This window comes from Lynx rufus, unplaced genomic scaffold (assembly GCF_022079265.1).
Source record: "Lynx rufus isolate CCGP_SWC_20201006 ecotype Redwood Valley unplaced genomic scaffold, mLynRuf1.p SCAF_9, whole genome shotgun sequence".
Taxonomy (NCBI): Eukaryota; Metazoa; Chordata; class Mammalia; order Carnivora; family Felidae; genus Lynx; species Lynx rufus.
This window is the reverse complement of record NW_025814897.1, coordinates 54,029,853-54,055,575: the sequence shown is the minus strand read 5'-3', so window position 1 is coordinate 54,055,575 and position 25,723 is coordinate 54,029,853. Positions and strand designations below refer to the sequence as shown.

General features: G+C 37.8%; 1 protein-coding gene across 2 annotated transcripts in view; it reads right to left on the bottom strand.

The window, feature by feature from the left end:
* The window catches only part of NARS2 (asparaginyl-tRNA synthetase 2, mitochondrial), a 135,680-nt gene that overhangs the window by 6,334 nt on the left and 103,623 nt on the right, over positions 1 to 25,723 (bottom strand). Inside the window, exons 10-14 of one of the 2 annotated variants that reach the window (XM_047071466.1) lie at positions 25,182 to 25,248; positions 23,727 to 23,864; positions 10,711 to 10,808; positions 8,402 to 8,428; positions 4,978 to 5,160 (exon numbers count right to left, since the gene is read on the bottom strand). In XM_047071466.1, coding sequence (XP_046927422.1) covers positions 5,016 to 5,160; positions 8,402 to 8,428; positions 10,711 to 10,808; positions 23,727 to 23,864; positions 25,182 to 25,248 — 475 coding nt within the window. In that variant the 3' untranslated portion in view covers positions 4,978 to 5,015. Of the gene's footprint in view, positions 1 to 3,219; positions 5,161 to 8,401; positions 8,429 to 10,710; positions 10,809 to 23,726; positions 23,865 to 25,181; positions 25,249 to 25,723 lie in introns of those variants that run through there. The other variant, XM_047071465.1, reaches the window with a different exon arrangement.

Here is a 25,723-nt window from a genome sequence, read left to right as displayed (position 1 = left end):
CAGAATACAGTTCTAGCTGTGCATATGTGTATTTGTAGCATGATAAAACCTGTGCTGGATGGGCCTACCACGTTTCTATTCTCAGAGCATCATCTTGACATATCAAAGGCTGATCACTTTGGGGGAGGATATTAATAATCCCCACCAAAGTTCCTGCATCTATCTTTCCATGTATATTCTAGGATGATCCTAAGAGGAGGGTAAGTAAGGCAAATATGAGCATAAACACATAAAAAAAAAAAAGAGAGAGAGAGACACAGTGAGCTTAAGTACACTCCTGGGTCCAGGGCCCTTTATTCCAGTGCTTCTCTGTACTAGAATGCATTTGAACTCGACCGTCATTTCCCTCACCCTCTCAACTCTCCCCCCTGTGTAAAACAAGGAAATCAGAGGCCAAAGTGTGTGTTTTGCAACATGTCCACTAAACTCTGAGGCTTAAGATACAAACTTCTTTGGTTACCATAAAGCTCTGTGCTTTCAGTTTCTCTGGAGGCTAAGAGTGGTGGACTTTATTTGCCGTCTTACTCTCCCTTGATATTAGGAATTCCTAATAACCAATCTTCATAACAAACTAATCTTTTATTAAACCAAATGAATTTGAGGCATAGTAAGCTACAAAAGAACAAGGTTCATAATACATTGTGAATACATTAAAAAATTCTGTAAACTGTAAAGCAATGTTCAATTGATAGTCATATTACTAATAATAATTATGAACAGTAAAGATGTAGCAGGAAGTTACAGAAGAGTCATGAACTATGTTAACTCAATAGCTGCCTGAATGACAGTTCAAGAACCACCCAAACTCCTGACTTCTTTACAAAGTTCCCTGGAAACTCCCACACAGTGTGCTAATAGTGGTTGTAAATTCACTGGACTCCAAACCAAACTGGAGCTAACTAGAATGCCCAAGAGCTACCTGGGACCTTAGCTGATCAGAGGAGTAATTCAGGACTCCAGTAATGGCAGAATGTATAAGTTTCTGGAGGTGTGTTGGTCATGATCTAATAAGATCTGTCTTGTGGACAGATCGTAATCATTTTTGTGTCAGGTGATTAAGGTTATTTTTTGTCCTGAATGCCTTTTAATTTGGACTATACACTGGGAAGAAACTACAGTCAGATATTACTCCCACCTGTTTTCTTTTTATTATACATACTTAAGATTGCAGACTGAATACAAATATTGATCAGAAGCCAACAAGCCCCACGCATTTCTTATCAATTCAATCCAGGCCAATTTGTCTTTCAACTCTGCATTTTTATGTTCTTGCCTCACCACTTACTAAAATAAATATGTGAATAAATAGCAATCCGATCCAAATAAGCATCTTTCATCTATAATTATCTGAAACAAGAGATTTAAAGAAGAGTAGAGTTAATCCATCTCACCATTTGCATCTTCAGTGCCTGTTCAGTCATGCTTGAATGTCCAGATTCAATTTATAGAGAGAATGAATGTATAACATTGTAGAGGGACGCTTCTGGCAGATACTGTCTGAGAGGGACAAAAGGTCAAACAGTCCCTTTGCTGTTCTGTGACAGTCAGTCTCTGGGCTGGGTCAGAGGGTGGGAGAATTATGTCTAGATCTGGAATGGATCACTCACACAATTAAGTTCTTATGAGACCAAAAAAATACATGAATGAATGAATAAATAGAAGCACAACCTCACCAGGCCAGAGGACAGCCAGATGGAAAGTAACTATTTTTCCCCACCTAATGCAAAATTTGAAATGAGAATGGAAATTAATGATGGAAAAACCATTTCTAAGTTTTAAAATACACACACTCTTTCTTGGGTGGCTGGGGTTGCTATTTTGAGGTGACGTTTGGAAATCTTGGGAAAACAGAATCTGATTTTTCCCTCATTGGAAACTGGTTACTCAAGCAGAAGTTAACACCCTCAAATCACCTTTTAACTCACAGTTTAAGCCCTATAAGAACAGTATTATAGCGTGGGTAGTCCTTGACTTTTATTCATTCTACACAGGATTCTACAATGCTGCTTCTCTGCAGAATCTGGATATTCATATAGCAGCTGACAAGTGGGCATTTTAAAGTTTTCCCTGTAGATGCTGTCTGCCCTGCCGGCGAGTTTAGTTTTGGCATTTTCATGATCTTTGTCTGACACCAGTAGTTGCTGTTGCTCAATTATCGGTAAAATAAAAGTAATGAGTCAAAGATGTCAATTTTGAGGCTTGTGATGAGTGGCAAGTGTTTGGCTTCAACCAGATCCTCACTGTGTGATCAACCGTAGAGGAAAAGAACAAGTAAGTATGAAAGTTGGGAAATACACTGCTGAAACTTACCAAAAAGGCAAGAACGATGTTTATTTGAGGAGGACCTTCTCCCACCCCACGCACACACACAATGAACACACTGAAGTCTATTGCAGAACTTTCAGTGATTTGACTTCACTGTACATTTTCAGAGACCTGACATGTGCTAAAAATCAAGTGTATAAGTTAGACTCTAAATCGATTGTTATTAGTGACTATCTCCAGCACAGATTCCTGAAAGATTAAGAGATAGAAAAAGAATCCTTAGAGTTGATCTATTTCGAAATGATAGTTCTGCAGGTGAAATAACTGGAGGGCACAAAGATGATCGTACCAGATTAACACTCTCCAGCTAAATCAATGGTGGCTCTGGGATCAGCACCTGGGGTTTCTGTGATTCACTGTTCTTTCTATCACTGTTATTTTTGATGCCCCACCATCATATTAACATTATAATTCTATCTGGTTCCTCAAAAATCACTGGAGACATGATGCCCGAGAGCCTGGGAAAATATTAGTGCTTCAGGTTGGGGGCCTGTGAGAGTCTCTGATTCTCACTTCACAAAATTAATACAGTATCAAGACTTGAATGTCAAATCAATACTGACTGATGTTGCAAATGTTTTAAAATGGTTTCTGCATTTATCTTCCAGGTCTAAGGTTAAATATCACCTTTTCAGAGATACCTTCTCTAGCAAAGTTATCTATGCTTGCCTTGTTCCTTTTTTTTTTTAATTTTTTTTATGTTTATTTATTTTTGACAGAGAGAGAGACAGAGCATGAGCGGGGGAGGGGCAGAGAGAGAGGGAGACACAGAATCCGAAGCAGGCTCCAGGCTCTGAGCTGTCAGCACAGAGCCCGACGCGGGGCTCGAACTCACAGACCGCAAGATCATGACCTGAGCCGAAGTCGGATGCTCAACCGACTGAGCCACCCAGGCACCCCTATGCTTGCCCTGTTCTTTATAAAATATTATAGCATATGTCATATTTTGAAATACATTTGTTTGCTTACTGATTGTGTATCTTCTCTAATAGACTGTAAATTCCATGAAGGCATGGGTCATTTCTCTTTTGTTCACTATCATTTATTTACCACCTAGCCCCATTCTTGGCATACTGAGTAAGCTTAAATAATATCTGTTACACAAACAAATGAATTTATCTCTCTAGCCCATGATTGAGGCAAGCCTTATGAAAGCTCTAATTATCTCTTTTTACCTGCCCTAAACTTGGTATCTGAGCCCAGGGGATTAAAGTTCTAGGGAAGCATATTTTAGCTCCACAAAAACGAAAAATGAGACAGATTCAGAAATGGAATGAGCTATTTTGTGGGATACTGAGCTCTTTGCCAACAAGTGCCTGCCCAGGTATAGGCTCTCTCTGCATCAGGCAGAAGTTTGGTCATGAGAACATCTTAGTGGCTTCTGTGATTTCCAGCTCTAAGGTTTGGCAGTTCCTTTCAGTCATTTGCTTTGGGTTAGGATAAAATAAAGTCCACATACAAACTCATCAGGAAATAACCTCAGATAAGTTATCTAATGAGACTTAGAAAATTGATTATTTAGGCATGCATGCCATTTACCATTATTTGATACATATAAATTCTACTGAGCATATAATTTGGCTGTAAGTCCATAGATATGTAACTCAATGAAGACTACAAGAGTTAAAAAAAATTTGTGTAGTATTTCAGTTTTAAGCGTGCATGTGTGTGCATGCACACACATGCACACACACACACTTTCATGTAATTGTTGTATCAACTCTGAGGAAAATGATGTATGAGCTCATACAGAGTAAACGGCTTGTCCAAATCATACATGTAAAGTGCTACAGTTGTCAGGTATCAGATTCCCAAATCAGCAATCCTCACAAAAACTCTAATAGACAATATTGCCTTTTGAGTCCAAAATTACCCGTCCTTCAGGTTTAGCTACATTTGCATGCTCATCTTACACTGGAAATACCTTCTTCCACTTTTCACTGTGGAAAGGTCAAATGGAATTTAAAAATATATCTGTATTTTTCTTTCAGAGGTATCAAAAATCTATTTTATTATTAGAGAAGTTACAAACATCTACTATAAACTACAACAGTCATTAGTTTAAATAATTAATACATCCCATTTGCTATTTTTATACTTAAAGATCAGCAGTTATTAAATGTGACTTTTTGCACCCCGTCTGATGAAAGATTTCAATTCAGAACATTAACTTAATATTAACTCAAAAAAGACCCCAAAAGGAATATTTTCTTCTGTAATGTTTAGTAAAACGGTGAGAATAAGATGGGCATTTATCATAGATTAACTGGAAAGGGAGAAAAGATCCAACATTTTATTTTTAGCTCCTAGTTGTTTCTCAGAGGTCACAAAGAGCAGTGCTCTAATGATTAAAGACAAAGTAAAACACATGATCTCATCCTGTCTTAAGAGTCTGAAAGGACCTCTGAGACCACAGTTTAGTTTCTTCATTTCTTCTTAATTGACATAATAGATTTTGAGATTCTACCTGCTGCAAGTATCTTTTTGAGAGAGTTCATTTTTCCATGAATTGCTCTCAACTTTCTAAGAAAATCATGATCACTTCTATTTTTCATAGGTCATATCTTAGGGCATGACAATTACATATTGAAAACTTTTGCATTTCTATACTTCAAACATGTATTCTCTTATATGCACATTCACACGCAGTACCTCTGGCAAAGGGTGATTTTCTTTAACTGGTCTTCCAGCTATAAAACACACGAATGAGTAAATCTTGGAAAAGGGATAACATCTTTGATATTGTCAATTCCCAAGATGCACTGCAGATAGCGTTCAAATCCCATCCCAAAGCCTCCATGTGGTACAGATCCAAATCGACGGAGGTCCAGATACCTGATTTTGAAAAGAGAATCATCACCTATTAGATGCTGTATTGTATCAGATGTCATGATAGAATTTTACATTTCAAAAATATTTTGCAGCCATTTGTTACCATCTACATCATTTTAAAAAAATGTTTATTTATTTTGAGACAGAAAGAGAGAGAGAGAGAGAGAGAGAGAATGAATCCCAAGCAGGTTCCGTGCTGTCAGAGCAGAGCCCAACATGAGACTTGATCTCACAAACTATGAGATCATGACCTGAGCTGAAATCAAGAGTCTGGTACTCAATCAACTGAGCCACCCAGGCACCATGATCTACATCACAGTAGTAAACAAATCTTTTCCCTCCAAAGACAGGTGAAGAACAAGTTATAATGAGCTGTCCAAGGTAACTCAAATAGCATTCCTGTCATGCATTCATAGGCTTTGGTCACTTGATCCTTTTTAAGTTATTTATGTACTTATATGAAGAAAATTTGCCTCATGAGACTACAGAAAATGTTCTAATAACTTTATTAATTTTCTTGAAAATATATTCTTCTTCTATTTTTGTTTGTTAATGCTTTTTTTTCCCTACTAAAATCATGTTGTTCAATACAGAGAGAAGAGTGAAGAGTTTTGCCTGATAGGTTATAAAATGATACCCTCTGTATTAGATTGTAAGCTCTATCAAGAACAGGAACTGTGCCTTATTCAACCATTTTATCTCTACTGTCTGCTCTGGAGTAGATGCTTCCTCCATGAAGATTTGTTGTCTGAAGGCACAAAAATATACTCTTGAATGCTAGAGTGAAATTTCCAGTCCTGTGCTTCAAACCTAGTATAGTATGTCCAAATCCATTTTTCTGGAAGGCTAGATAGCCTACAAAACCTAGCTATACTAATTCTATTCCCATTTAAAATCATGTGGCTAGAAAATGGTACAGCCATGATTCAAACTCAGATTTCAATACACCGGCTTGTCATAAATTAATTTAGGAAAGGAAGGAGGAGGAAGACTTTACAGGTATTTTTATTATGTCATTTGGTGGGGGATTTCTTTATAGCTTCTTGAATGATTTGTAAAATCACTTCCAGTATAAAACTTAAGTGCCATAGCCGGTAGTCATTTGGATCCTCAAGTATAAAGACTATTACCTAATTTACCCACTATCAGTAATAATGACCACATGTATTGGTATTTTAGGCAATTAAGATTGAATATGGATCTTTCTAAAATAAAAGAGGAATTGCAACTGGGTGAGTTACCACCAAGCGAGGGATCAATGAACAGGAGTATCTAGTATAAAACTTCAGACCAGTAAGAACTATCAGGAATAATGGAAAAAGCACAATCTTGAGTAAATGAAATGTTTGGTAGCTGAATTGACTTCAAGTTTACAAGGCATGGGGGCAGGGCATACTTTGATATACTGAGAAAATGAGATGAAAGGCCTGTCAAGCCACCTGCCACAAACACCTGCAGGATCTGGGCTGGCTGCTAAAAGTCCAGCAATAGTTTCAGCTGGCTCTAAATTTCTCATACATCGATGTCAAAACACTGGCATAAATGGCTGGAAACTGAATTCAGCAGATGGGTTTAGTCTGTAGCATTTTTCTTGCCCTTGCTTTGATATATAGAAAAATCCACTTCTAAAAAACAAGTTTTCGAAGGAATATGTGTTTGTTAGATTGTTGTTAAACTGATTCTACGGCAGCCAGGTTACAGAAGAGATGGCACGAAAATTTGTGGAACTAGTTACAGATGTTATTTGCATATGGCACGGAGAAATAGGAAGTGAGTAAAATCTTTAGACACCTGGGGTGGTTACTCACAATGTAGTGGAACACTAGCAGAGATCGCAGACTTGAAGATTTCTAAAATCCCTTCCACCTTTAAAATACTGTGATTACCAGATAAAAGGAAGCAGAGTAGAATAACAGAGATTTATATTTAGAGATCTTAAGAGTTTGAAAACTTTAGCTGGGACAAGAATAGTACTGAAATGAGTAAGACCAGAAAGGCCTACACTTATTTAACAAACAATTAAAATTTGTATTTAGCTAGTTTTTGCATACTATGAAGATTATCTTGTAGACAGACAAAAACAGGCAAAACGCATAAGCTTGCTCAATCAGGAGGCTCATCTACCTCATAGCGAGACTCAGAACAAAGGAAAGGGGAAAGGAAACTAGCTTTTACTGAGGTTCTATTCTAGGTAGATACTTACCCTATATTATTTCATTTCATCCTCACAATAATCCTCTTAAGTTGATATTATCATCCCATTTCAGAGCCAAGAAAACCAAGACTCAGAGGGATTAAGTATGTCTAAAGTCACTATTGGTACTGAGAACAGAGGGTTGATGGGGGGTGGGAGGGAGGGGAGGGTGGGTGATGGGTATTGAGGAGGGCACCTTTTGGGATGAGCACTGGGTGTTGTATGGAAACCAATTTGACAATAAACTTCATATATTGAAAAAATAAAAAATAAGAAAATAAAGTCACTATTGGTAAATAATAAGGCATTTAAGGGTCATGACCTGCACATCATTTTAGGCTTCTGCCCTTCTGTAATCTAGGTATTTCAAAAGGCAAGTGTACAATTTGACCCTTCCTTCTCCTGAGGACAGCAGAAGAATTAATAATATTGTTGGTATTATTACACCAAGATCCTGAAGGAAAGTTACTATATAAAAATATAAGTACATAATTTGTATGTATTCAAAAGTACTTGAAGAAAGGGTTTGCAGAAAGAAAACCAGAGCAATTCTGGAGAAGTAAATGTATGAATGCAGACAAGTGCTCTTTCCTACACAGCACAGATTTCTACAGACTTTAGGGATCGCTTCGCTCAAACTCTAATTTCACACACAGAGAAACTGAAGCATAATGGTTAGGAAAAAAGCCCCAGCTCCATGTTTCTGTGTGCTCTTGGTTAAGTTAGTTAATATCTCTAGACCTTAGGTCTGGAGGGGTAATAAAAAGGAGATGAGAATAGTAACCAACTCGCAGGGTGTTATGATAATTACATAAGAAAATATACATTAAAATTTTAACACAGTTATCCAGCAGCACCCAATAAGTAATAAATAAACGGCAGCCACTATCATTACTATTTTTCCAGGATTCAAAGACAATAAATAATCTGAGAACTGAACTATTCATTTTTCTTAACAATGTTTCACAGTGCCTTGGGAATACACGTAAAACTTGTGTAACAATCAGACCAAACAGCTATAATAAGAATGATTAAGGGTCACATTCTTACCATTGGTAGGCTTCCGTTAGTCCTGATCTGTAAGAGGAAAATAACAAAATTCTTTCAGAGAATGGCAAGAAGATAAAGATACTAACCACCAAACATTTATTCTGGGTTGTATGCAAAGTGCTCTTTATAAAGAAGTACACACAAAAACCTGTGCTCTCAAAGAACATGCAATACAGTTGAGAAGCTGAACCTTTAATATGGTAAGAAAGCTAACGTATCCAATAGTCTAAGGTGTTATCAAGTGAGTGGCAGAGACAACAAATGCTACAGGAAGTATAGTCCAGAGCCCAAAAGAAGGGGTCCATGTCAGATGAGCTTACAGTCCTGTGACATAAGAAAAGCACCATAATTATGGGTGCTGGGAGGCACACAGAAGGAACACAAAGACACAACTTTCATTCTGTAACATTGAAATAATAATATAGATTCTGCCTCCAGAATATGGTTGAAAATTGTTTTCTGGCCAATTTGAAAAATGCTAATAAAGTTTTAAGCTCTTAGTACTCATGAAAATTAATTTCAGCCCTTTAAAGCTTGGCTGGCTCGGTCGGTGGAGTGTGCGACTCTTGACTTCGGTGTAGTTATGTCTGAGACTCACGTTGGGTGTACAGATTACTTAAAAATAAAATCTTAAAAAAAAAGTAATTTCAGCTTTTTAAAAAAATGTTTGGGATCACAGTGCATCTGAAGTGATAAAGACTATGAAAAAACCAGATATACAGAAAACATGAACAGAAGTCACAGATATATCCCTAAGATAGGGAAACACATATAACCATTTCATTAGGAAAGATAAATTTGGATATAATCAGATATTAGGTAAACATGTAATGTTATGAGGAAAGGTTTCCTGAAGGAAGGAAGCAAGCAAAGAAAACAGACCAATTAATCTTTCAACAGATGAGGTTTCTTGCCATGTGTGATTTTTATTGTGCTTAAAAAAAACCCAGAGAATCTTAAAATTCTTTCCATCTAAGGAGTTTGACCTTTACTTCAATTCTACAATTTTCCCAGGACTTTCTAACATTATAGTAGTAAGGAATTAGGGGCCTAACTAACAAAAAAGAAGCCTCCCAGAACATATTTATTCCCTTTCTTCTGGACCCTGACCAAATAGAGCAGTTCAAATGATTGGGATTACAAAACCAAGTTACCTAACAGATTTATAGGTTGGGATCTTGGAAAAAACATCAACTTTTTAAGCATTTCTCCACTAGGAAAAGAAGAACTTACAAATGGCTAATTTTACAGGATATTTTCAAAGTATTATGGCTTTTCCAGGTTACTCTGAAACCCAGTATTATCTGGAGAGTAGGAGAGTGGGATTAAGCCTTCAGCATGGGAAAAACTTTTTTTTTTTTAAAGTCTGGCACAGCAAAAGTGGAAACCATGGAAAACAGAAGTTTATAACCTTGGTTAGTTTAGGAAGTCATTGTGGTTTGTTGGCAAACCACGCATGCATAGGAGTGGTAGTTCAATTAGAAACACAATTCTCTACTTCTCATCTCCAAAACATTTTCTGCATTTTATGGATTAATTTCTAGGTCTCAAACAGCAAGTTAAAATAAGTTATTCAAATAGCTTAATCAAGACCCTTACATAGCAGAAAACCCAAGGAAGGGAAAACTGCTTATTCTAAATGTTAGTTTAGTGGATATTTTTAGTATCTTTCTTTCTCCAGCTTTATCCTTTCTCTGGTTCAGAGTCTGTCTTTATGTCCCTATAGGAGTCTTTGTTTATGTCCCCAATCATAATTTAGAGTAAATAAAGTACACAGAGAAGACAAAAAATGAAGGACAAGCTTTAAGGTTGGCTTCTATCATTAACTTTTAAAAAAGCAATTTCTGGGGTGCCTGGGTGGCTCAGTGCTTAAGCGTCTGACTCTTGATTTGAGCTCAGGACATGATCAAATAATTCATGGGATGGAGCCCCGTGTCGCATTCTGCGCTGACAGTGTGGAGCCTGCTTGGGATTCTCTCTCCCTCTCTCTCTCTGCCCCTCCCTCACTCGTGCTCTCTCTCTCAAAATAAATCAATGAACATTAAAAAAAATTTTTTAAAGCAATTTCCATAGGGAGAGATACATACAAATTAGTGGACAAGTAACACTATGGCCTTATTTCACGTAACAGTTCCAATCTTTAAGACAGGGAAACTCAGAGAAGTCACATGACAACTTGCTCAAGGCCACAAAGAATCTGAGATCCAGGTCAGTCAGGCGCTGAGGCTCATTCACTCTTCTCTGTTACTTTGCCAAGACTGCCTCATCATCAATTTCTGAACTTTGTTTCTTTTAGGTCTGATCATTACCTGGCCAGTCGCTGCTCTAAGAAATGGTACCGTTCCTCTCTGAGGCTTCCTCCAAAGAGCTCTCCAACTCCAGGAACCAGAAGATCAACAGCAGCAACCTAAAAAGGAAAAAACTATAAACAATCTCACACGTTCAGAGGATTCCAACAATTGTCAGCTTCTCAAGCAAGTGGAACTTTTAACATTTTGGCGACTGGCTATTTAACTGCTTACCAGAATATTATTTATGTTATCTGTTGACGTGGTTTCAAAATCATATTTTTAATATAATCTTTAGAATAAATGATACAGAAATTGTGGACAGTTACCTCTCCTTTCTTGCACCATGTATACAATGTATTTAAATGTGTTTTCTTCACAAATGTGGTATGTTAATTATAAAAAATGTGACAAAAAATGTGGCAAGTATTAAAAATTATGAGATATTAAAAATCACCTATCACCATGCAGAATAAATTGCATTTTTTGTTTTTAGATGTTGTATTCTTTATTTTGAAAATCAGGCTAGGGAAAGTCCCACTTTGCCAGGGAGGGGTAGATCAAGCCCTGCGTAGGGCTCTGTGCTGACAATGCAGAGCCTGCTTGGGATTCTGTCTCTCCCTCTCTCTGCCCTTCCCCTATTCTCTCTCAAAATGAATAAAATAAACTTAAAAAAAAAAAAAAGAAGTTATCAGTTTTTATTTAACTGCTTTTTTGTTGTTGAATATTTTGGTGTGTGTTGTTTGTTTTCTCTTTAATAATTTGACAATGAAGATTTTTTCTTTAATTTATAGTATTTTGGTAGGACTTGTAAAATATGTTCTGATTATTATTATTATTTTTAGTGTTTATTTCTTGAGAGAGAGAGAGAGAGAAACAGACAGAGTGTGAGCAGGAGAGGGGCAGAGAGAGAGGGAGACACAGAATCTGAAGCAGGCTCCAGGCTCTGAGCTGTCAGCACAGAGCCCCACGCGGGGCTTAAACTCATGAACTGCGAGATCATAACCTGAGCTGAAGTCAGACGCTTAACTGACTGAGCCACCCAGGCGCCCCCGATGATTATTTTTTTAACGTTTGTTTATTTATTTTGAGAGAGATCGAGCAGGGAAGGGAAAGATAGAGAGGCAGGGAGAGACAGAATCCCAAGCAGGCTCTATGCTGTTGGCGCAGAGCCCAGCGTGGGGCTTGATCTCATGAACCATGAGATCGTGACCTGAACAGAAATCAAGAGGTGGACGCTTAACCGATGGAGCCATCCAGGGGCCCCAAAAATGTTCCGATGATTAACCAAAGAAGTAAAAACTGAAACAATGAGATAGCATTTTAGAGTTATCAAAATGTGAAGGCAAAAAACCAACATAAACAGCATGGATTAGAAGATACATGAGCCACTACTCTCCCACGACTGACAAAACCTTTCTGGTCAGCAACTTGGGAGAAGATAATCAAAAGCCTTAAACATCCATATGCTGTGACCTGGCAATGGCAGTTCTAGGAGCTAGTCCTAACAAAATAATCAGAGATGCAAAAAAAACCAAACAACAAAAAGCAAAAAACGAAAAACAGGAAAAAAAGAAAAAAAACAGAAAAGATTACTGCATAGAGTATTTGTTGCGACACTACTTACAATAACAAAATTTTGTTCAAGCATATGTCAATAGGAGATGACAGATAAATCTTAGACACAGAAAGAAAAAAAGATTGGCATCTAAAATAATGAGATGTTAATTATGCTGCCACTGTGATTTCTTCTTTTCTCTGGTATTTTATTTTCTACAATGAGGATGTATTACACTTTTGTGTTAAGAAAATAACAGAAAACTTTTAATAGGGGAAAATGGCAGCTTCATATTTTAATTTGTATTTCTCGATTTACTAGTAATACTTAATTTTTGAGAATGTTTATTTGCTATCTATATTATTTTGTGATCTGGTAATTCTTTTTTGTGGGGCAGGGTAAGCATTATTAACACCAAGAATCTAAAGGCACAAAACTAAAAAAGCATGCAACAAATGAAAGATTAGGAACTCATAAAACACATTTTATTTATTTAATTAAAAAAATTTTTAAAAATTTTTTATTTATTTTTGAGAGAGAGAGAGAGACAGAGTGCAAGCAGGGGAGGGGCAGAGAGAGGAAGACACAGAATCTGAAGCAGGCTCCAGGCTCTGAGCTGTTAGCACAGAGCCCAATGCAGGGCTCAAACCCACAAACCAAGAAATCATGACCTGAGCCGAAGTCAGATACTTAACCAAATGAGCCACCCAGGTGCCCCACATAAAGCATATTTTAATCTTCAATTATTATTATTATTATTATTTTTAAAGTAAACTCTACACTCAACTGGGGCTTGAACTCACAATCCCAAGGTCAAGAGTCACATGCTCTAACAACTTAGCCAGCCATGCGCCCCTCACATTTTAATCTTTAAATGCCATATTATAGTATAAACTCTTTTCTTAAATTTTACCTCATTGTATTATTAAGCCATCACCCTGTTCTGATTTCAGAACTTTTTTTTTTCTTCTAAGTAGGCTTCACACCCAGCATGGAGCCCATGACTCTGAGATCAAGACCTGAGCTGAGATCAAGAATTGGATGCTTAACTGACTGACCAACCCATGTGCCCCTGATTTCAGAACTTTTGACTGATATATCCTCTATAAATAATTGAGATTAATAAAGAATGTAATAATTCAAGAATGTGCTCCAAATACTGTATGTCTCATCCTCATTATTATCGTTAAAGGAGAAAAACATCAGGTATAATTTTCTTCACTTGGCTGAATTAGAATGAGAAAGAACAGAAATTCACTAATGGCTTCTACTTTTACTAAATTTCTTACCACTCAATAAGCTGGTGGGAAGACAAACAGATTTTGTCACACTACCACTGCTTATTGACCACATTTTAGTAATTCTTCTGTGAACTTGGGGGGAGTACAATGACCAAGCAGGTAATTCAGAATGTGGATTTGGTGACTCAGATGCGATGACAGGTAATGAAACACAGTTTTGGACAGGTGGACAAGACAGCCTTAGAGTAAACTGTCATGGGCTATATAGTTAATAGAGTTGGACTCCAATCAGAACCCTGCAGTTGCCCTTCCTATTCTCAGAGAAAGGGGAAATTTCAAGGGAGTTTTTACGGCCACTGAAGGACTGGCATCTTTATTTCTCAGTATCTTGCCTTTGGACATGGCTAAAATATCCTAGAAGTTGAGACATGTGTTCAAAAATTTAACTTTATTTTTTAGGTTTATTTATTTGAGAGAAAGAGAAAGAGCAGGGGAGGGGCAGAGAGAGTAAGAACAGGGGAGGGGCAGTGATAGAGGGCTAGAGAGAGGGAATCTCAAGCAGGCTCTGTGCTGTCAGCATGGAGCCCGACATGAGGCTCGAACCCACGAACCATGAGATCATGACCTGAGCCGAAACTGAGTCGGATGCTTAACCAACTAGGCCATCCAGGTGCCTCCCCCAAATCTGTTAACTTTAATACATTGTTTTAAATTTAGACTTATAAGGAATCAAGATTAGAAAAGAATAGACAACCAAGTGGTTCTCTGGTCTTTGCTTTAAAATATTTAAAGACTGAGAACCACTACCCCTGAAATATAGCATTCCACCTTTGGGTAGTTCTGACTACTAACAAGGGACAGGTATATCTAAAACCTATCATTTCCAAGGATTTTATTTTTTATTTTTAAGTTTATTTATTTTGAGAGAGAGCATGAGTGTGTGCATGTGTGCACGTGAGTGGGGGAGGGGCAGAGAGGGAAAGAGAGAATCCCAAGCAGGCTCTGTGCTGGCAGCATGGAGTCCAATGTGGGGGCCGATCTCCCGATGAGATCATGACCTGAGCCAAAACCAAAACTCAGAAGCTCAACTAATTGAACCACCCAGGTATCTCTGCAAGGTTTTGAAGTTGAGGCAATTCCAAGCCACAAAGGTAAGCAGTAATTTCTTCTGGTACTTTTAGTGTAGGCAAAGCTTTAAAAGCCAGAGCTATAAAGGTCTACTGCCTCAAAAAAAAAAAAAAAAAAAAAAAAAGATGCTGGACAATCAGCTATCATGGAAGAATAAGAAATAATAGTCCAGCTGGGGCTGGTGGCCAATGATGAGGGAAGGAGTTGTTCTGCTTTCTCTATCCATTATAAGAATCAAACAAGACACTCATTTCCTGCTTGGTCTTACTGCTAATGCAACTAAAACAAGTAAAAAAAAAAAAAAAAAACCTTTGTAAATCTTAGCACTTTCTGTGGGTCTCAATTATGTTAATTTTGAACCTTAGTTTTCTTCAATATTATTTTCAGAGGATATCTGGGTGGCTCAGTCAGTTGAGCGTCTGACTTCAACTCAGGTCATGATATCTCAGTTTGGGAGTTCCAGCACTGCGTCGGGTTCTGTGCTGACAGCTCGGAGCCTGGAGCCTGCTGCTGATTCTGTGTCTCCCTCTCTCTCTACCCCTCCCCCCACTCATGTTCTGTCTCTCTTTCTCTCAAGAATAAATAAACATTAAAAAATTTAAAAAATATATATTATTTTTAGAGGACCATGAAAGACGCATATTTATCTTTGATTAAAAACCTCCTTTATTTTAATATTTGAGTTCATTGGAGAAACCATACTGGTTTTAGACCTTTCTGTTTAATTTTTGCTTATCTAGAATATTTGCAACTGCACAGCAATAGTTGTAGAACTGGTAGCTTCTGAATCTTTTGAACCACCTTCAAAATCTTATGCCATAGTACAATATCTACATTCCCCCTGCTGGATTTCTTTAAACCTGTCTTCCTAATAAAGAAGGCATCCAGCTGGTTAAGCCCAGTTATTTCCACATTAGCTATTATAAAATTAATGTGGTAGTTGCTGTATTAGTCAGGACAGGTTAGATTATGCTAATAACCTAGTAATAAACAATCCCAGAAGTTTACAACAGGGCTTCTCAATCTCAGCATTAGTGATATTTTTGGCCAGATAATTTTGTTGTGAGGGTCTGTCCTGTGCGTTGTGGGATATTTACAGCATACCTGCCCTCTCTCCACCAGATGCCAGTTGCACTGCCCTAGTTCTGACAACCAGAAATGTTGCCAGACATTGCTAAATGTCTCCTGCATGGGAGTAGGGGGTTGGGGGTAGGGAGACGAAACAGAATAACACCTGACTGAGAACCAATGCTTTACAACAGTGAATTGGATCTTTTAAACTTACGCTACATGTCCATCCTGGCTTGAAGCTGATTAAAAAAAAAAAAAAAAAAGTCCTCTTTATGAGGTATTGCTGACTGGGCAGATGGAAAAAAAGCACAGACAACTATGTATTAAAGCATTTGTCGAGGAGTAATGCATGTAGATCACGTTTGCTCACTATTCTTTGGCCAATACAAGTCACATAACTCATGCTGATGGAGCAGGGAAGTACAATCCTGGGAGAAGTGGCAACTACTTATGTACATTAGAAAAGTTTACCTTGTTTCCTCCCCTCTCCTTCACCTTCCACTTCCACTCTCCCAACCAAATCCTCATTGTTAGCTATAATTAAGGTCAGAATAGCAGTTCTCCTATTTTCTTCCACTCTACTCTGGGAGAGGAACGTATCAAGCAAAAGGAAAGAACTTACCAGAATAGGAAAGAACTTAACAAAATAGCCTATTTTAATTGAATAAAAATTTTAGAAGACCTCTGGATCAAGTCCCATATCACTCCTAATTTTGTGACATGAAGGGAATACATACATCATCTATGTCCATTCTTTGGATGGTCTGAAAATTCACACCTCCAGGTGGATGAATTTCACGTTATGTTTTCTTGACAAAGAGTAAAGCTGCTTCTCCTCTTAAGACAGATGTACCTTTTGAGTAAAGCATTCCTTCACAATGCCTCGTGGATGCTCCAAGACCAAAGGGTGCCGTTTCTTTTTTATCAAGGACAGATTCATCTCTTTGTAAAGAAAGCTCCACAAAGGCCTTGTTTTCTCTTCTTCCTCCATATAACCTTCTTCCCTTCTCTTCTTCTATATGCTTAGTTTCCTTTTGACCCTGTCAGATTATTATACTTCCTGCTTTCCTTTTATCATGATATCCTCCCATCTCTCTAAGAGATTCTACACACTTTCTGAGAAGATATAATAGAGCAAAGTATTCCTCAACTATAAACAAAGACATTTACATTTGGTATACACACAGCTGCACTTTCTTCTGATATGATATAAAAAATACTGCATTCCCTAAAGATTACTAACACAGCCCCTTCAAATTTCCATACCTTTTAGTTAGGGTTGAGGTTCCCGGAAGGATTCTTCTATCTTGTGTCTCCCCCTGGTAACTACTGAGCTAATTACTATAGAAACTAGGGTCTTTCCAGGGATCTAGTGGAGGTAAAGGGAACATACAGATATAATATAAATCATGACATAAAGGTGCACAAATTGTAAAACATGGAGGGAATCACACAAATTCCTTAAGAACTAATGAGAAAAACTTGGCTGTGTGTTTGCCAAGTGAAGGGTGGTAGGGGGTTAGAGTGCAAACAGGCTGGAAACAAGCAAGTTGCCTAGAACATTAGCTGGTGATTACAATTTGCCCTTATGGGCTGGCATGTCTGTGGTTTATGGGAGACTGAGGCTCGCTTACAGAGCTAGGGCCAAGCAATACTGCCCTTCATTAGGGAAAGTGAAAATTAGGCTACACCGTAGAAAGTCCTCTTCACAAATTTGACCAAATGTGAGCACTTCTGTTCCTATGCACCTTCGGCAGACTTGAAAGAAGTGGAAAGATTTTAGTTCTGCTGAACTTTCACTCTCCTACATGGTAACAATGAAGGCTACAAATGATTGTACTACCTTCTTAGCTAACTTCCTTAGTCCTAAACAAAACTTATTCCACTTTGGACACATCTTCTAGGCCAGAATGCTGCTGGACACATCCTCCTCCACTGTACGTGAGTTTTTATTTGGTTTAAGTCCCACAGTTGCGGCGGCACACTGTCTAGAAATAGTTTGTGCTGGTGTTCAAGCTCCACAAGCCCTGGTCTCTATTTATGACACTCCCTTTGACTCTTACTCTTTGATTTCAATCAATATATTGAAAATAAAATGCAGACCTTGAATTAAAAAACAAACTAGGCTAGACAGGAATAAGGCCTTTAATACATTACCTTTTCTATGCTAATTTCGGGGGAGGGAGGAGTTTAATATCCCTTCCTCTGCTACCTTTCTTCCTACCTCAGTATTTTTAACTATTAATGAAAAACACAAATTGAACACCTCCCTATTCAGTTTCTCATAGGCTGCTACCAACAATGGAGGAACATTACGTATTATTATCAAGAGAAGAAGAATGTTCCACAAACCACAGGAAACCTGTTTGTGGTTTCAGCCTCTATGAACTTTTGTTCTCACTGCTGACAGACAGTATTGTGCCCTAAAAACAAAGAGGCACAGGTAGGAAAGAGAGCCTTCCAGATGAGATGGTGTAAAGATTCAAATGGGCTGCAGGTAGCAATGGCCAAAAATGGACTTTGCCTAGTAAATGGCTAGCTGGTCTGGGAGCATTTTAGATGGAATAAAATGCATACTTTCGACTTTGACATAAATGCCCTGGATAGTCATTAGTCCTAGATATGAGAAAAATTAGCCATTCCCTTCATTGCTATTTCTGTTGGTTTGATGGAGGTTGGTTAATTAGCACCAGCCAGGGAAATTCATTAGATATCCCTTGGTTGACTATTACTCCTTCCAAGCCAACTTCACAGTATGTACTTTATTGAATGCCCACTAATGCTTAAGTTTTTGTGATTTGCTAAGTAATACTGATACAATTTAAAAAATTAGAACATTACCTGGTGATCTTGGCATCTCACCAGGGACTGCTGGGCAGTTACTTTCTCCTGATCACAATGGCTGGAATGAAAAGATCCTCTTCTCTGCAAAGCCATTTCCCTAACTGAATACTTGGCACTGGTCTTTGGAGGACTTACTTAGGGACCCAGATCCAGGGAAATACAGCACTTTGCCTGTTTGATTCATTTTATTTAGGCCCATGATCTGTGTCCTTCAAACTAGCAAATATATTTACTAATTTACAAGTTATTCTTATATATCCAAGTGGGGAAAAACTTATGCTACTTGAAAACAGATGATCTTAAAGCTGTTTAGTACAGTGGAGTCATCTAATCCAATTCTCTGATTTTACAGAGGGAGAAAGTGAGGCTCAGAGACTGGACAGACTTGACTGAGGTCATATAGCTAACTAGTAAGATAGCTGGATTTCAAGCCCGGCACTATTAACTCCTTAGTCCAGTGTACTTTTCATTATAATAATAGTGCCTATCTTCATTTTTTGTTTTTTGGAGGGGGTGGGGAAGGGGTGAAAAGAAAGAAAAAGGAACAACAACTGGAAAAATACACAATTGTACTATTTATGACCTCTGGTTAAATGTTACAGATGCAGGCTAAACGTTTCTCTACCCTTCTCTTTTGATTCCCCAGGGAAGGCACCTATGAAACATGTCTGTCTGAATTTTTTACATTGCATTGCACCCAGTGCAGGAACTCTTGCAACCCTGCCCACAACCTGTTATTATAGCCCAACTAAAAGAAACACAGAACTTAGTTATTTGGCCCAAAGCCTGTTCATTCACCATTGAAAAAAATAAAGTAGGGGATGAAAGCAGGTACCCTATACAAGTGGGTTGAAATCTAGGATGTTAATAAATCAACGTTATAATCTATGTCTAATATATATATATATAGTTTAACTACATTATGCTTTAATAATTTAGCTCTGAGAAGCTATATATTACAGTACTGTCTAAATTATATGAGGACACTAAAATACCATTATAATACTTTCAGTTTTCAAACTGTGAGACCACATTATTAGAGAGACTTGTCATAAGGGAAGAAATGTTTGCGACTGCAGTCTATCAGAGAATGGCTTTTTAAAGAATCTTGTGTAAGAGCATGTTTGATGTTGCAAAACACATTATTTTAACATTACTGTGCTTTATCACAATAAAGATTGTATCAAAATTTAGAAGGAAAGAGAGCTTTGCACTTACTGACTACCTGCCACCCCAAACACTGTGCTAGATATTTTTCTTAGATTATCTAATTTAATCTTCACAAGGCTGGAATAAGATTATCATCTTATTTTTTATGGATGGGGAAACTAAGATTCAAAGAAATTAGGTGGTTTACTTAAGATCACATGGCCTATAACACACAGACCTGGGACTTGAACCTAAGAGTGATTCTAAAGCCACTGGACTTTCCTTTATACAATATGTCACTGTCACTCTAGAGGTTTAGAGAAAAGCTGTTCTTTGGCTTCCCAGAAGTTTCCTCAGCAAATGAAGTCACTCACTCACTACTTCTCCACTGTGTGTCTACAACTGTGTTGGGGTCAATTCATCCATCTGCCCAATACCCAATCTATCACCAAATAGGTATCAAGTGCCTGTGACGCTCCAGGCATTATGCTAGGTACTACGGATACAACGATGAGTGAAAAGGAGGTCCACGAGTCCTGTGGCATAAAGAAGAGTCGTTAATTAAACAGTCATAAAAATAAATGTAAAATTACAACTGTGTTAAGGATTATGATGAATTAAGAGTTAGTAGCTCTGGGGCGCCTGGGTGGCTCAGTCGGTTGAGTGTCCGACTTCGGCTCAGGTCATAATCTCACGGTTTGTGAGTTTGAGCCCGCATCCAGCTCTGTGCAGACAGCTCGGAGCCTGGAGCCTGCTTCAGATTCTGTGTCTCCTTCTCTCTCTGCCCCTCCCTTGCTTGTGTGCTCGCTCTCTCTCTCAAAAATAAATGTAAAAAAAAAATTAAAAAGAAAAAAGAAGAGTTAGTAGCTCTGGGTCTGAAATTTAATCTGGTACCACTGTAATGTCTAACAGTGGTCTCTGACTCAGTCTGGAGGGTCATGGAAGGTTTCTCTGGGGAAATGATGACTGAATAGAGATTTGGAGAAATAGCAAAATTACTTAGGTAAAGAAAATTGTTCTAGATTGAGGGAACACTGTGCAAAGATACCATGATGAGAGAAAGCAGTACATGTCTGAAGACATGGAAGGGTGATGTGAATGTAGCAGAAATAGCAAAGGGGAGCAGCATAGTACATCAGGCAAGAGAGACAGGAGCAGCCTAGGGGCCAAAGAAAGGATTCTGACTTTGGTACAAAAAGCAATGGGAGGCCACTGAATGGTTTTAAGAGGGGAGATAACATAACCAGATTCACATTTTCTAAAAGCCTACACTGAAGTGGGGAGAAATGACTCAGAGGAGGAAAAAGTGGACACAGGAGGACCAGTCAGGAAGCTTCTGAAATAAACCAGGCAAGAGATGATGGTACCTTAATCTAAAAAGGTAAAAGTGGAAATGAGGAGAAGCGGATGGATTTGAGATTTATTTAAAAGTATAAAAATGACAACTTCATAACAGCTTGAATATGGGAAGTGAGGAAGATTTCAAAGACGAGGCTGGTATATGGCTTGCTTAGATGGCAGGGAACATTGAAAGAAGGTCAAATTTGGTGGGAGGAGGGGAGAAGAGTAGAAATCGTGGGTAAGTTTTAGATTTGCTGAGATGCCTCTGAGACATATAAATGGCAGTAAGAGCTCAGAGCAGAAGTATGGATTAGAGACAGGACTGTCTGAGTTGTCTGAAAATAAATATTAAGCTGTGAGTACAGATGAAATCACCCGAGGAGAAAAAAGATCTATGATGGAGCCCTGAGGAATCCCATCATCCACTGGATCGATGGAAGAGGACAAACCTATATAAGAGACTGAGAAAGAATAAACCACTGAGAACAGAGGAAAACTGGGAGAATGCAATGTCACAGGAGCCAAGGGAGGAGAAAAATTTCAAAATAAGAAAGCCATTAGTGCTGAGTAATGCCGAGAGGTAAAGTAAAAATTAAGACTTTTAAAGTCTGTGGATTTAATAACATGACAGTTATTACTGACCCTAGAAAGAGCTGCTTCAGTGGTACGACAGGTGTGGAAGTCACAGTTAGAGGGAATGAAGAATGAGTAGTAGAAGCCATGGTGGCTATAAGAAACTTATTCCCATCCTGAGAAGAGTTTCATTTGAGAAAGGAAAACCAATACAGAGAGTACAAAAAATAGACACAACGTTACCAGTTTTACTAATTCTTTACATGCTATAGAAATTCAGAAGAGGAAGGCTCAAGGTGACTGGGTAACCCAGGAAAGTCTATAAAGTGGCAAAGTTATTAATTAAAAAACTTTGAATTGATTTTTAAATCATTGAAGTATAGTTGACATACAATGTATAAGTTTCAGGTGGACAACAGTGACTCAACAATGAAATACATTACTCAATGCTCACCACAACAAGTGTAGTCACCAGCTGTCACCATGCCACATTATTATTATAATAGAGAGAAGGAGTATTTAAGAAGTGCACAACTGAATGTCTGAGAAGTGCTGAACGTCAGGAAGTTACATGCAAACACTACACGGCGTGTGTATGGGGGTGGGGGGAGTGGCGAGGTGGAAGCAGGATGGGATAGAGTGATAAAAAAGCCAACACATATGGACGCAGTTCTGTTTTGTGACGTAGGCTCAATACTGAATTTTTTAGGACTGGGTAATCTATGTCCTAGTCTCTCCTATTTTTTGCTGTTGACCTGTGGGCCAATTCCTCTCTCATAATCAATTATACCAGAAGGTTGGTAGGGAGAAGAGAAAATAAGAATCATAAATCAACTGTGCGCTCACTGGTTTTGGATAATGTTGTGTGAAAAGGTGGGATGCGTAAAATCAATGTAATTTTATATTTATGGCTTCGAGGTAGTATGACAGAGTAGGAAAGAACACAGACTTCAGAGCCAGAGGGAGTCAGATCTGATTACCAACTCTGTCATTCGCTGCCTATGCAGCCATGGGAAGTGCAATCGATGTCCCTGAACCCCAGCTTCTCATCTGTAAAATGGGAGAAATAAGTTTCTTGGCAAGTTAGAGATGAGATGTAGTGTCGCCTGATAGGAATCTATTAATCGATGGCTAATGCTATTTTACTAATACTATAATATATAGAGAAAACAGGTAATACATTCAAATAGAGAACCTTGTATTCCTAAGATGAAGGCATTTTATTTACTGGTGGGCCCTGATATAATTTTTCTATTGGTATTTATCTAGAGACAAGTGAAAAGCCCCAGATAGCAAAGTTTAGGTCTTAGACCTTTTGTGAGTTAAACATAATTTATTTGTCTCACAGACTTTTACCATTAATGATATTAAGTATTTAACTATTCAATAAGTATTTAAAGATTAAAATATATTCTTATTTTATATTACGGCTAATTTTGTTAGAGTGGGATAAAGACACACACAAAAAAAAAGAACAAAAGGAAAAAGTAAACCAGAAGAATAAAAAAGCAATGAAAGTTAAGGGTGAAAAAAGGACAGAGCACAGGAGAGGCAAAAGCAGAGAAAGAGACAGAGAAAAGACAGAGAAGAGACAGTCAGAAGAGGAGTGACAGGAGAATCTGCCCGGCCCTCTCGGATCCCTCCAGATTCAGCCTCACCATTTCTGTATCACAGCCAAACCAAAGCACTCTAAGCCTCCTGCTCTGCCAAGGAAGCTCTTCCTCCGCCTGATCATACCACTGCTTTCCTTTCTTACCCGCATCCCTCCGCCCCTCAGTCCTTCTCAGTATTTTACGTGACGGTAGACCTGCCACTGTTCAACACTGCTCTGGGCCACTTCCTCTCAATTACTTAAAAAAACAAAAGAAAACAAAAAACACATTTACATTTGCATCTGCTAAACTAAGAAGGACATAATGCGACAGAGAGGAGGAAATATGTTTATAGAACACTGAGATCTTCTGTAGGAACACTTTTTTTTAGAGGTGCTTTGAGAAATTTTATTACTTTAAGACAGGTCAAGTGATGGATATAATTTTGTAAAATATGCCAAAAGATAAATGAAATTAAATCAAGGGAAAAGCCCAGACTCTGAGATGACCAACCCTGATTTATTTAGTGATCTTTCTTACTGTGTGCTGAGGGCCATCTTCATTATCCCTCATGTAGAAAGGCTTGAGTGCTAATGGATAATTAATGACGAAGACTGGTATGTTGCCACAATGTTTCACCAGGTACTTTTCATGTTCAGTATGTAGATCAACACCCCACTGTAGTGAGAAAAAAGAAGTTATCAAAGGAGAAGACAAAGCTGAAATACACAATGCAGTACCCGAAAATAACCTGTATCAGTTCCAAGGGCTTCCTCTGTGTATCAGTGATGTGTGGAGCTGTCTGCTGAGGTTACACAGATAAGTGAAACAGAGAGGTGTGTTATGAGAACATCCGAAGGCCTGGAGAGATGAAAACTGAAACCAGTAGATAAACACTATGCTTTCTGTCCCCCATCTTGGGGAGCGGCATTTAGCAGATGAATCGCATCTGCAAGAAAATAAAGTACACTTCCCACAGTGTGTAAAAATGGACTTCAAAATCATGGCTTTTATTAATATCGCCTACAGCTTCTTCTATGGTTACTGTTCCTAAGTCACAGGAAATTAAATGATGAAAGATAATATTCCTAATATTCAGTCTATCTCTGGCTAGATGGCTTCTCTCAGTGAATTTTTTTTAATAAAAGAGTCAATTCATATATCAGATGTTCTGATGAATATTTAATAACACTGTTTATTCATTCAACAAATACTAATGTGCCTATTAAATCCCGGGTACCATGCTAGCTAGATACTGAACATAGTGGTGAGAAAAACAGAATCCCCAACTTCATGAAGCTTCCAGGGTGGGAGACAAATATTAAATAAAAAATTATACAAATTAACTGATTATAAATATAACAAGCATAACTATTATAACTCATAAGAGGATCTGACTGGACTGGGGATAGGAACAGTATATGGAATAGTTTGAAGATAGAGTCATTATAGAAATTCTTAACATTATATTATTCCTACTGTCTGCCAATACCTTAATTATAGAGAAGAAGCTCTGACATAGGAACAAGGAGACTCACCTCTAACATTATGGGCATGCCCACTGATAAGTCATGTGACCTCTCTGAATATGTTACCATTCTCTTAAAGGATTTTCACCTTCCTAAACTTGGGAAACTTCTTTATAACCCTTTAGTCATGACTATTATAAAGGATAGGATTCTACTTCAAAATTATTATTTATTCTAACTGTTTCAACAAGGTTAAGCAAACATCAAAAAAAGGCCAATCTAAAGATAAGCAAATACTAAACACTGCTAATAAGAGAAATAAGATTATTTTAAAGGATTCTTTTTTTTTTTCTTTTTTAAAGTAAGCTCTACTCCCAACATGGGGTTTGAACTCACGACCCTGAGATTAAGGGTTGAATGCTCTACCGACTGAGCCACACGTCAGCATTGTTAATGACAGATGATAAGGACAAGAGCAGGGGGAGATACATATAAGTATTAATATAAATGTAAATAAAAATACTACCTCTGGGGTGAAGGTGAAGTTCTGAGATGCCTGCTTTAAGATCTCTACTGCTTCAGTATAAGAAATGCTGGAAAGGAACAGGATAAAAGCAGAGAAAAGTCAATGCAATGGTATGTTGTTAATTAGTCCATCTGAAAACCACAAAAGGCCTATTCCCATATAATCTTTGAGGTCACAAATGAGTACCAAGTGGTTATTGAGTAATCAAGAATGATTAAAAACAAATCATCACTGAGTAATCAGAAATTAAGGCTGATCTAATCGTACAAGAGTCTGATCAGTATGAAGAGAAACAGCCATTCAATAATCCTATTCCTGATCTACTTGTAGTGTACACAGAGGAACTAGTCACTTAAGCAAGTAAAGATTTTCTCTGAATTCATGCTATGCCAATGCCCTAATAAAAGGTATGAAATATTGAGGTTGAAAGAGCAAAAGTCTTTCTATAAAGTCATCATTCATTCATACAATATACATTTATTGAGCACCTACTATGTGCTAGGCATTATTCTAGGCACTGGAGAAATAGTAAATAAAAACAA